A 13,462-nucleotide genomic window follows, 5' to 3' on the forward strand; every position below is an offset into this window, starting at 1 on the left:
CCTAAACGGATAGGGCTCGAATCAAAAGCAAACTTGGTGAAATTTTAGGTAAAAGGGCTTGCGATCATCACTGTACCATCTACATGCTTGTGATATTGATTTTGGAGATTTCTGCGGAAACAAAGGTAATCACCATAGAAGCGGGAGGTTCATGAAGCGTAGGTAATTCTTCAACCAGGTATGTAAGGTAGTCTTCCTTCTTGGCATGATTTGATATAAGTGTACCTTTCCATTTGACGCTCATGGTGTAAGCCGGAATTGGTGTAAGTTCTTCTTAAAATACTGTTCATGTTAATGTATGTTCTTCACCGGTAGCATTTCTTCCCCAGTATAAGTTATTTCCGAATAGTATCATAAGGTTGTAGAATATTGTTCGTTTTTAGTCTAACTTGATGTTCTTGTAATTGAATTCATATCATACCTTCACATCTATGTATTTATTTTAATTAACCGAGTCTCCGATGGGACCGGGTATGAAATGATGAGTTAGCTAAATACTACCGAGCCTTGACAAGGCCGGGTATGAATAATATGTCATGTGGTATCACCGATCCCCGATGTGGCCTAGTATGGAATAACGTGTTAACGTGATATCACCGAATTCCCTTGAGACCAGGCACAACCGAGACCTCTTGAGGATGGGTACGTTGTGATGAAAGCATGAGACTTTATAGAGTCCTCCTTGAGGTCGGGTATGATATGACATGGCACTATGTGATATGATATGCCCCGAAGAGTAGCTTTATTTTTGTAAAACTTGTATGCAATTGTAATTCGAAGTTACCACCATATACATCCCTGGTGGCCTTGTCTTCGGGATCCAGGTTGAAGTTGTGTACTCACGTCTTTTATGCCTTGCCTTCGATTTATATATGTTATCAGTTTTACATACTCAATATATCCTTCGTACTGACGACCCTTTCTTTTGGGCGTTGTATCCATACCCACATGTGCAGATAGACCTGGTGGCGTTCCTCCAGTAGGGTACATGTTTCAAATGTTAGTGGTCGCACTCCACTTACTTGGAGTAGCTGTTTAGAAGCCGATAGGTACTGATATGTATGTTCCAGTCATTTTGGGTACGGTGTGGCCCTATCCCGGTCAAGTCATATGTATACATATGTTGGCATTTTTAGAGGCTTGCAGACTAGTATTTGGATTTATGTAAGGGTTGGCTATAACCTTGTTGGCAACGATTATGAATATGTATAAAATGTTAATGTTTCTTTCAAAAATCAATTGTGAATATTTTAATTTTAGTATTACATTTGGAAGCCTTGTTGGCCCAGATATCATGTTAAAGAGGTTTGAGTATAGACTCCCAATCGCACTGGCCTTCGCGCATCGTGTGACGGTCGCTCCTCCGAGGTTGGGATGTGACACTTTCCTCGTTAATGAATTTTATGCGTTGCAAATTCGAATTAATTGGGGCCCTAATATAAGTATCAGACATAAAATGGCAATGGCATAGCCATATAGAGTGAAGAGTGCTTAGTTAAACACCTTTAATCAGAAAATTATACCGAATACATAGAAAATTATACTATCTATATATGTCCAAAATTATTTTTTATAAATATATACTAAAGTTTAAATACCCTTTGGAAAATTTCTAGCTTCGCTACTTTTAAAGGGAAAACCCAAAAAAAAAAAGTAAGCGAAAAAGCCCTGGGAGATTGTAGCTATGTTTGACATTAGGAATTCTGCACTGCGGAATATGGAACTTGTTGTGCCTTCTTATTCTTCTTTTTCAATTAAAGTTAGTGGTATCTTAAAATTGTCTTATCTGAATCAGATATTAGTTATTACTTCTTTAAAACACTAGCAAAGAGAAACTAAAAAGAAAGCAAGCAACCAACAAAGATTGTGGTAGATTGGTAAGTACTCCTTCATTCTTAACTAGAGGTCTCGGGTTCGAGTCCTTGGGTATTTTTTTAGGGAGCGCTTCACTCCCAATGCGGGACTTTCCGGTGCGAATCCATGTTTCGTCGGGCTCCAATGTGGATACCGATGCCCGGATGGAAAACCAAAAAAGAAAGCAAGCATTACACTGAAAAACACTCTACAGAGCAGATATGCCATATCAAATACTGATAAATATCTGTCTTTTCGTACACGTATCCTGGTTTCTTTAAACACAAACTTTTGATGTGTAGATTTCAAATTCAACATTGACGGAAGAGAAAGCTCCATATATACCCTCAGAAGTTGCCAAGAAATAATTAATGGCTAGTGAATCAATTAGTCAACTCGAAGAACTGGAACCTTTCGTCGCGCTAGTAGGGAGTCATTCATGTGGCTAATTTGGAGATAGAGCTGCTCGATTTTCTGCAAGAATGAAGTTAGTAGCTACAATTAGCTGATGACTCTTAAGTATATAGCAAGTATATCACAAGTATAATATAACTGCTTCCAAATTTTGTAGCTAGAATGAAGTAGTAGCTAGAATATTTTCTGAAACACTTCTAGGATAGATAATTTAACCAATCCAGGTGGTAATCTTAATGGCAAGAATTAGAGGTTTCATATGGACGGGTTAGACGGATTTTGGGCGGGTCAAAATAGGCGGGTCATTGGCCCGCCCAAAAGTAACTTGGATTGAGATGTGTAGAGTCTAGTTGGGCTAAAATTTGGGTCACAGAACAACCCGCCCAATTCTTATCAAGCTTTAATTAATGTGTATTATTTTCTAATGAATTGTTTAATTATCAAATAATACATTTTTTTCTTTTGTTATGGTCATATATAACATATCAAAAAAAAAATTAAAAAATATTTTAGTAAAGTAACTTATGGATTAATTGGGGGCTAAAAATCATTCAAACTTTAGATAAGCTGAAATGGGTTGGGTCAAAATGGGTCAATCAACAAATGGGATGGGGGGTCAATGATTAGCCCAATTTTGGGCGGGTTGGACGAGTCAAATGGATTTGGGCTCAAATTGCCACCTCCAGTAAGAACACGGGGGGAAGTGCACGGTTAGCCACTAATAACACATGTATTTACTTTTAAGCCACTGTTTAAAATGTCTTTAGTCTTTAGCCACTGTTTTAATAAACTTTACCTGCTCGGACGAAAACACCCTTATGCTCATAAAAGTTCAGGACCAAGTGTCCTTAACTTTTGAACTTGCAACTCTAAGTTCAGGACTTCAGGACTACATGTCCTTAACTTTTGGACTTGGAACTCGAAGTTCAAGACCACCTGTCCTTAAGTTCTGTGCTTGTAACTCTAAGTTAAGGACTACTCGTCCTTAACTTTTGAACTTGTGAGTCTAAGTTCAGGACCTATTGTCCTTAACTTTTGAGCTTGTTAGTCTAAGTTCAGGACCAAGTGTCCTTAACTTTTGAACTTGTAACTGTAAGTTCAGGACCAAGTGTCCTTAACTTTTAAGCTTGTTAGTCTAAGTTCAGGACCTATTGTCCTTAACTTTTGGGCTTCTTAGCCTAAGTTCAGGACCTATTGTCCTTAACTTTTAAGCTTGTTAGTCTAAGTTCAGGACTTCAGGACCTATTGTCCTTAACTTTTGAACTTGTAACTGTAAGTTCAGGACCTATTGTCCTTAACTTTTGAGCTTGTTAGTCTAAGTTCAGGACCAAGTGTCCTTAACTTTTGAACTTGTAATTCTAAGTTCAGGACCAAGTGTCCTTAACTTTTGAACTTGTAACTGAAAGTTCAGGATCCATAATGTAGCAGAAAACCAAAATAAAGGAACAATAAATTTATGTCATATGTTAAGAACTCCAAAATGAAACAACAAAGTGAAACTCGCATGATAAGAACACCATCCACCGGAATAAAGGAACAATAAATTTCTTGTGATCAAAGGCCAAGCAGCAGCAAAAATGACAAGAAAACATTTAATTTTAAAGGATCGCCTATTCAAACTTCCGGCATATGATGGAATTTTTGTGATTAAGGATGAACTAACAAATATCAGAACTTCAAAACTCGTATAGAAACCTAAGATAAATGAGAACCATACAGCAAAACAGAGTGTACTGAGAAGTCATAAGCGTAAAGAATAATGGCTAGAAGAAAGGATAACACCGTCTTTTCTTATTAATTTTAGTAGATTAGTGGCTACTTTTGCTTAGCATTAAAAATGCTGGATAAAAAGTAAATACCACTTTAAAAAGTGGCTACCCACGCAATTTTTACTAAGAACACAGATCAAGAATTGTGTGTGGAATTTAACTTCTATACATTGACTATATATACCTGGTCTTTTTCTTTGATAAGAAGCACAAGTTTCTTAGAAGTGTCAATCTGCCTTTGCCTCCGCCGCCTCTGTATTATCCAATAAAACAAGGAAACCAAAAGTACTGGTAATAGTCTAGTTCTAGTTGAAGTGAAAGTTCCAATTCCCACTTTACAAGCAGCATAATTTTTGGCCTTGGAAACAATCTGAACAATCCAAGAAGTTAATTCTCTCAAATGCTTCTTCAACCATCTATTTCCTTCACCTTTCTCATTATTATCATCACTATAAGGCACTGACAAAGTAGTTTCTGCAGCAGAAACTGCTGAGTTATGTGGTTCTTGAAACAGTTGAGGATCATTGTTATTTGGTAACTCTTCTGTGGTCACATCTACATCATTTTTGTTGCCAGCAGTAGAATATGGAGATGGGATTTGCTGCCATTCACTGAAGCTTTCTGAAACATCCTCATCTGCCATAATTTTTATTTTTGGAAAATTGAATAACTGCTGAAAATTTGAAAGTTGAGCTAGCTATACTATAGTAGTGGGTCTTTTCTGTCTTGATTTGTATCATAAAGATCTAATCTTGGATATTGGTTGGATTGGGGTAGGGATATTTAAATATCTAAATGGGCTGGGCAACTTGCTTTCAGTGTCTTATAACTTAATGGGGTTACTACTATTTCTGTTATTTTCACTTGAGGGACCAAAGCAGAAAAAGAAAATAGTACATATGTGCTATTTTTTTTTTTTTTGGTTTCCCACTCGGTGTACGGTACAAGCATTGGAGCCCGACTATATTCGGATTCGCGCGGCGTAGGGCTCCATTCGGGGAGAGCGCTCCCTACCAAGGATTTTTCCATGCCCAGGGCTCGAACTCGACATCTCTGGTTAAGGGAGGAGCAGTCTCATCCACTGCACCACATCGTTTGATGATTATGTCCTGCCTTTCAAGGCTATGGACATGACACTAACAATAACTTGATAACTTCGAAAAGACAATTAGAATTCATCAACGAAATAATATGATATGCAATCTCATTAAAGCTTTTACTGTCATTCGCTCGATTATTCTTTTAACTTTTAACTTCAAATTATTTGTTCTTCAAACCGCAATCCAATCATGTGTGGATAAATGGAAGGATGAGAGAAAGAGAGAAACCAATACTAATAATATAATATTTCATTATCTGAGGTCTATGAGTCCATCGTCTTGAGCAGAGGGTCTATTAAAAACAGCCTCTCTATTCTTTCGGAGTATGGTAAGATCTGCGTTACAATACTCTCCCCAAACTCTATTTGAGGGATTCCACTGAGTTGTTATTATTGTTGTTGTATATAAGGTCTATGAGTAATCTCATAAAAAATTGTGTAATAAAACATCCATACTCATTGATATGATAATAAAATGAATCTTATAAAAATAGAATAAAAATCAAAAACTTCGAGCCAACAAAGACCAAAAAAATTGACTCAAGAATCAATTTCATTTTGACCGAAAATTACAAACTGGTACTAATATACATTTTCCGTTGGACTGAACCTTTTATTTTAATTTCAAATTAAACATTTTCCATAATTTTAGAAACCAAATCTGTAAATAACACATCACTAATCAAATCAGTTCCAATTGACTTGTTAATTTGGCACGAGTTTTTAGATTGTTTGGGCACACCAATCCTTGGATCATAATGATAGCAGAAAAAACAGGTAAATTATAATATCCATGTAATATATTTCAATTGTAGATAGACCTCATGCATTTTAGAATCAAATATGCATACCTTTACATTACGAAAGTTCTAGATAAAATTACATAATAATGCACTTCATAAGTTGACCTTGCATTATTTTAGCTCACTTACAAGTTTGCAAATGTGTAGCCAAATATCAATCGTAAGTAGTTTGTTAATGGAGTTGAGGTTACCAAATTCTGAGGTGTCGGTATCAATTTATGCCGAATTGCTCCACATATAGTCCCCCGAACCACATTTTCTAAACGAACCAGAGCCAACCCGAATTGATCTTGTAAAAGATCTGCTACAGAACGAATACGTTTATTTTTCAAATGATTCATATCGTCAAGTGCACCCATTCCAAATTTCAGCCCAATCAAATGATCGGCGACTGCCAATATATCTCGTGGTAACAAAAATGTATTGTTCTGGGGTATATCAAGGTTCAGTCTTCGGTTCATATTTCGTCGACCAATCCTTCCTAATTCACATCTTTGTTGAAAGAATTTCTTTTGTAATTCCTTACATAAGGATGAATACGGCTTTCCGCAGAATTCTATATGTATCTATGAGATCGAGTATGGAATTCTGTTTACTCACTTTAAATTGAGTATCCGTTTCCCTCCCTTTCCTGCTAGGATTGGAAATCCTGTATTTTACATATCCATACGATTGAGGGTCGAATACTTTATGAAATGGGTGGAGTAACAGAAAATATAGCCAGAATGGCTATTTCACTAGCAGCATCCAAAATGCCTATACGAACTCAATTCATTATTTCGTAATGTAATAGAAAAAAATGTAGAAAGGGCTCTTAGATATGAAACAAAACCGCATGTTTCTTTTTTTTTTTGAACAAAAATATTTCTTTTTTTTCTTCGCCCTTTGCATTCAAAGAACGGATTAAAAAAATGATTCAACCTCAGACCCATTTAAATGTAGCAGATAACAGCGGGCGGTGTTCGTAGATGGATTGGACTTTTGGCAGGAGAGAATACTGATTGAGCACATGCTTATGATTTCTATCTATATAGGATATGCTAAGCCTTTTCTTATTTATCTATCTAGGAAGCAGAGAGATATTATTATCTTATTAATAGGTTCCTTCCCTTGAGGGAAAGAGACAAAAGAACAGACCTTTCCTACGAATGTGAATCTGCCAAGTAAGGGGGGTAAAGGGAGAGGTCTTTTTCTGTTTTCACGGGAACTTCTCCTTTTTGGTTAACAACCTATGTTATTGAACCTACGAATTCGCCAATTATGAGTTGGGCGCTTTAACCATTCAGCCATGGATGCTTAGCGGGGATCCTCGTACATGGTGAATAACCAAATTCCAATTGAAATGAAATCTTTAGGATAAATCAATGCAATTTAGGAGGAATCAATGAGAGGACATCAATTCAACTCCTGGATTTTCGAATTGAGAGAGTAATTCAGATTGATCAGAACAAATAGATATAGCAAATAAATGGAATTGGATGCTATGTCAATCCCATATATGGAATTGATATTCACATATATCAAGATAATATTGTAGATTGATCTATAGATCCATATCAAATGCAACCTCTATCTTTATTTTATTCCAGGGGGCAGCTTTATAACTACAATCTAACTAATAAATAGTATGGTAGAAAGAAATAAGCTTAGATCTGAATTTTTTTAGCCCACTTAGAGATGCCTTCCGATAAAACTTTTCAGAACTCCAAAGCATCCTGCACGATACAATCTGGGTGTGTGGGGAGGAAAAGGGCGGATTCAACAAACCCTTCCATACACAGGTCAAAAACATTTAATGGAGGTTATGAACATCCTGATAGCTTTCTCAGCTTACCTTCTTCACCTATTGAAATCTCCATTATTAGCTAAGATATAAAGGTCATTGCCTCTTCCTTAATATGTCTTTTCTTTCTCCAAGGCAAAAAAAAAATTCAACACTGTCTTCCTTCACTGCTAGAAATACGATCCAAACTTAAAAGGGATACCCTGTCCAAATAAGGTCGTCCAACTTATACTAAGATCTGCATTAATCCAACAGCATTGCATTAAAGTCTAGATGCTCATCCATATGGAAGCAATATGCTCATTCAGTGTCAAAGCACTCCTGAATAGAATAACAATAATTATTGCAGAGAGCGGTTTCTCGCATCAGATTTTAACCTATAAGATAAAAGGACATTACACATTATGGTCAGAAGTCAGAAAGCAGCTCAAACAACAAAAATGAATCAAGACAACTACATCAAATACAATTGAGAAAATCCACAGTACTGATATGCATTCTACATAACTACATCAAGTATACTTTGCAAAGAGAAATAGATTCACTTATACAAGGCTGATACATTATTTACAGGATCCAAATATCAAAAATTGCAAGTGAAAATCGTACAAAATTTTTGTCAGAAATGCTTATACACTTTTATACAATATTATACACTTTTATACAAAGAGGTATATTATATATATAGTTGTATAAAAGTGTATAAAAGTGAAGAGGAGGAGGAGGAGGAATAAGAAATGTATCAGCCTTGTATAAAATAATGTATAAGAGATGTTTATACACTATTATATGTTACTTATACAATATTATACAATATTATACAATATTATACACTATTATACAAATGAATCATATTAATGGAGCTTCACTGGTTCTTCTTCTTCTTTGGGCATCTTCTGAAATTCAACTCAAATCTACCTCAAATCTGCTCACTTCAAATTTGAGTTTTGAACTCCCTTGACGAACCCAATCAATTGGGCCAACACCCAATCCAAACAATTAACAAAATCAAAAAATCTAATTTTGAAATTGAAGCTTCGAATGACCTTTAATGGTGACTCCAAAATAGTAATTCTCTTAAGTGGTATTTTTTCTTCTCATCTTAATAGTGATTATCAACCTTGAATATGGAAGGAGAATTAAAGAATATATATAATGGTAGAGAAACTTTGGGGTGCAAAGTCGTAAAAGAGGAAGAAGAAGAAGAACGAAGAAAAGAAAAAAATAGGGTGGGCTAACTGGTGAAATGTTTTTCCAGATTATATACAACCTGGGCTATATCAGGTAAGGGCTTCAAATGTGGGCTTTTTTGATAGACTGTTGGGCCAAGTGACAAGGAGCGTAATTTCCCCAAAATTCCATAAAATTAGTTTGAATAATATTTTTAGTTTACAAGGGTGTAAAGTATTTAGATTTGTAAAACACGAGCCAAATCTCTAACTAGGTACATCAATTAATATAACTAAACATCAAATTAAAACTACATATAGGAAATTCCCAGATATTTAATTTTATGAAATATAAGAAAAAGAATATGGTATTTTTGTTGAAACTTTCTACGCACACCTTTAATTAATTAAAGAGAGAGAAAGGCAAAATTACCCAAATTGCATCTCTCCCAATTTAGAAACCATCCCAAAACACTCTCTTATCCTTTCCTTCTGGATTCATCTTTCCATCATCATCGCCATTGTTATTCAATGTCAGCTTATTCACATACCCTTAACCTCTGGGGAGTACTCTCCCAATCAAAGCGCATAATCAATGCTCACTCCCGCCATTTCTTAGCCCTTTCCGTTTCCTTCCTCTTACCTCTCTCTTTCTCCCTCATCGTTTACCCTACCCTCCAAACCGCCCTCTCTCAGTCCGATTCCATTATCTTCCACCCGCAAGCTCACCTCTCCTCCTCCTTCTTAACCCTCCCTAACCCGTTTGATCCGACCCGGGACCTAACCCGACCCGATCCCAATCTCCTCCTCGTTCTCCTTGCTTACACCCTATTCGCTGTTCTTCTGGCAATCTTTGCTGTGGCTACGATCACATACAGCACGTTCCATGGATTTTACGGTAGACCCGTCAAGCTTCTTTCCTCTATGCAGTCCGTTCTTTACTCCTTCTTGCCCTTAGTTGCAACCCTTATCGTTTCGCGTGTAATCCACGCTCTCATCGTTCTATTATTCGCCCTATTCGGGGCGATCGCTGTCCAGTGCGTTCAACTTCTAGGGTTTGAAGTGAATTATGACTCGAATTACTTTGCGGGTTTGGCTATTTTATTAGGAGCAGCGTTTGTATTGGTTTTTATATGGTTGCAGGTAAACTGGTCATTGGCTTATGTGATTGTAGTGGTGGAATCGAAATGGGGTTATGAACCGTTAAGGAGAAGTGCGTATTTGGTGAAGGGGATGAGACGGGTAGCGCTATCAGTGTTGTTATTTTTCGGGGTTCTGATAGGGTTGTTAGTGGGAGGTTGTTCTAGTTTTTTGGTGACTGTAGGGGCTGCAAGCGGAGGGTGGACGAGCTTCGGGGTGATACTGCAGATGGTGGTGAGCTCGGGTTTTGCAACTCTGCTAATGCTTCAGAGTCTTGCTGCGAGCGTGGTGTTGTATATGTATTGCAAGGCATTGCACGGGGAGCTAGCATTGGATATCGCGGAGGAGTTTGCTAGTGAGTATGTCTACTTGCCTTTTGATAATGAGAAGGTTCCTCATGTTGTTTGTGTTGTTCAAGGTTGAAATTGCCTAAGGTCAGTGGGTTTTTCAAGATGCAGCATTTACTTTATAGTTTGTAGAAATTTTGTTTTAATTTTACGCAGGCATGTATGTGGTCTCATAGTAGTTAGGAAATCATGTGAAGATGTGTAATCGATATGGATTATGCATCTCTATATGTAATAAGTTCCGTCGAAGCTGGATAGTGATTTAGAGCTTTCTTCTAGCTTCTCCATTTTGTGTATGTACTGTAAAAACTATCATTTCCTTAATGAAAAGTTAAGTTAGTTTGAATCGTATTTCCAGGTGCCCTAGCTTCAGTTATTGCTCCATGATAGTACTCTTTTTATGGGATGTTACCTGAAAAGATTTCCATAATAGTACCTAAAATTGTTATCTTTACCTTGAAAAAGCGTAATATTTTTTTCAACTCTAGAAGATCAACGATGAACTTATCTTGCTTTAGTAGTACAATTAGATCGGAAGCAAATTTAAAGCGCATTACATTGACTTTAAATGCTTCTTTTGCTTATATACATATCGGGTAAGTGCATGCAGCTGTTTTCCCCCTTAACAATCTGGTAGTATTCACAGACTGCATATCTTTTATCACTTACTAATTGTTTTATTGGCAAACTTAAACTTGGGAATTAGTATGCACTTCCACTAAGCTAGTTGCTTCTCAGAGATACGGCATACTTCAGATTGAGGATTTGTGTACGGAAGCTAGTGGGGTGAAAATATTCTTAAGGGGTAAGGAGTTGTGAGCTCTCATGGAATAAGAACATGGTCTTGTTTGAGTTAACAAGCTGAAACAGTCTATTAATTGCCCTTTCTGCAGCATTTTTAGCTCAGGCGTTTTCGGCTTGTTTGCATTACCCTTTTTTTTCATGATTTTTTCTACAACTTCAAGGGAATGAGTTGCATCATAATTGCAAGTTGTGAAGCTATCAGAGCCCGTTCACGATGCTCCTATTGTTTGCTCCCATTTTTTGGATGGAGAATCTGTTGCATTTTTTACAATCTCCCATGATTGGAATGTTGAGTGCTCGAGAGTCATGTAATTTTCTTGAGTAGTCTTTTAACATTTCCAACTTCCTCTGCCTGTGGATTTAGCATCAGAAAGCAATCTTCATCATTTGCGAATAAATCTTGCCATCATGTTGAGGTGAGTTTCCTAGACCGTTCGATTGTCAGCTCTTGTTGGAAGAAAAATCCCAACTGAGAGCTTTCAAGTTGTCAGTGGTTTTCGATAGTTTGACTGCTAATGTTTCTCAGTCACAGAGATGGTACACGTCGTGTTCTTCGGAATTGAATTGCATCTAAAATCATCAAGAATCCAATTCTACTTCCTTCTTCTATTATGCTGTCAGCCACCAGATTGCTATTGTACAATCTTTTCTTACTTGGAGAATGTTCTGTTATTCGTAAGAAAGTGTAGTACTATTTGTTTCTGATGATTTTTGGGATCAAAGAAGAAACCATTTATGGAAGGATGTTATGTATTAAGTACTAGTAACAATTGTTTGGTGCCATTACCTACATATTACTAAGGAGCAATTTTTAGCATTCTATCTGGTTGAGAAGAATTGCAAGAGTATTATTAGCCTTTTAGGATCATCTGTGTAGATAGTATGGTTTTAATTGCATTTTATGTTGCAAGGCAGGTGAGTAGCCTATAATTAAGTGTTCTATGCCCAGGATTGGATAATTTTTTTCATTGTGGTTCTGCCTTAAATTTTGTGGGTACGGCCAATTTGATTTAAGAATTCCATTCAATGTGGGAGACTAGGAAGTATTATTTCAAAGACAAGCATGCTGATATGGGAGTCTAATTAGATTATGTTCCTATTGGAAAATTTTATTTTGTGTCTCATACAACTTACACTAGTTGTATGAGGCAACTTTTTGTCTCACAGTTTTGTGGACCCAGCAGTGTAAGATTGGGGTGCACAATTTTGAGAGACAAAAAGGAGCCTCATACAACTAGTGTCAGTTGTATGAGACACAAAATAAAACTTCTCGTTCCCATTTTATCTACGGCTACGCTGGTGATTCAGTTATGACCAGACCAGGCGGTTGATCCTGGTTGAACCTAAAATTCATCCGGTTAAAATTTACAACATCGAACCAATAGATATATAATACTCCCTCCGTTCCAGTTTATGTGAACCTATTTCCTTTTTGCTCCGTTCCAAAAAGAATGACCACTTTCTAAATTAGGAAACAATTTAGTTTAAACTTACAATTTTACCCTTAATGAGAAGCTTTTATAACCACACAAATACTCTGGACACCTTTTTGATTTGTTTGAGACCACACATTCCAAAAGTTTTTATTTTTTCTTAAATTTCGTGTCCAGTCAAACATGTTCGCATAAATTGGAACAGAGGGAGTAAGTACTATGTCGGTGCTTATTTTGTTCTAAAATTTTAAACTAAATCTTAATTGAGGACAATTCAGCACACTTTTGTTCCGAAAAATTAAACTGAAAAACTGAAATTCAAAATGCCATTAACTTGTTTCTAAATAGTAACCCTTTGAAGTCGCTAGTTGGTGTCATTTCTACATGTACTTGCGCAAGGAGTAAATCACTGCCGAAAGAAAGTTCCACACTAACATTGAGTAGGGGGAATGGAAGGCAAATGGGAGAAAATGAGGGTGTGTTTGGTATGGCGGAAAATATTTTTCGAAAAATATTTTTTCATTTTCATTGTTTGGTTGCACAAAATAATTTGAAAAATGTTTTTCAAGATATCACATTGAAATTGGAGGAAATGACTTTCCTAGAAAAAGTTAGGAAAACATTTTCCAAACACTCCACTTACCTCACATCTAACCCTAACTCCTACTCCACCTCTCCCACCCCCTCTTTCCAAAAAGGCTTCTTCTCTTTTTTTTTTCTTTTTTTTTTTTCTAATTTTAGTTTTTTTCCGTCACCACCCACCCTGCTCTCACCACCCCCTCCGAATTTTTTTTTTTTTTTTTTGTATTTTCAAATATCTGTTTTTCCGTTTTTCTGCACCACCCAC

At 36.5% G+C, this 13,462-nt stretch overlaps 2 protein-coding genes across 2 annotated transcripts; one reads left to right on the forward strand and one right to left on the reverse strand.

Moving 5' to 3' along the window:
- Window positions 1-2,081: 2,081 nt before the first annotated feature.
- On the reverse strand, window positions 2,082-4,803 carry LOC109240150. Its single transcript, XM_019406773.1, has 2 exons — window positions 4,222-4,803; window positions 2,082-2,328 (listed from the first exon to the last, which is right to left on the reverse strand). Exons 1-2 carry the CDS (start codon window positions 4,678-4,680, stop codon window positions 2,242-2,244), a joined length of 546 nt encoding a protein of 181 aa, XP_019262318.1. The 5' UTR covers window positions 4,681-4,803; the 3' UTR covers window positions 2,082-2,241.
- Window positions 4,804-9,422: 4,619 nt separating this feature from the next.
- Window positions 9,423-10,454, forward strand: LOC109240145. Its single transcript, XM_019406768.1, has one exon. The coding sequence runs from the start codon at window positions 9,423-9,425 to the stop codon at window positions 10,452-10,454; it is 1,032 nt and encodes a 343-aa protein (XP_019262313.1).
- The last annotated feature ends 3,008 nt before the right edge of the window (window positions 10,455-13,462 follow it).

The sequence above is a fragment of the Nicotiana attenuata genome, unplaced genomic scaffold, assembly GCF_001879085.1.
Source record: "Nicotiana attenuata strain UT unplaced genomic scaffold, NIATTr2, whole genome shotgun sequence".
NCBI lineage: Eukaryota > Viridiplantae > Streptophyta > Magnoliopsida > Solanales > Solanaceae > Nicotiana > Nicotiana attenuata.

Coding starts and splice junctions, on each gene's coding strand:
- LOC109240150 (XM_019406773.1), bottom strand. CDS start 4,680: ATGGCAGATGAGGATGTTTCAGAAAGCTTCAGTGAATGGCAGCAAATC. Junction 2,329..4,221: donor TTATCAAAGAAAAAGACCAG/GTATATATAGTC, acceptor TCATTCTTGCAG/AAAATCGAGCAGCTCTATCT.
- LOC109240145 (XM_019406768.1), top strand. CDS start 9,423: ATGTCAGCTTATTCACATACCCTTAACCTCTGGGGAGTACTCTCCCAA.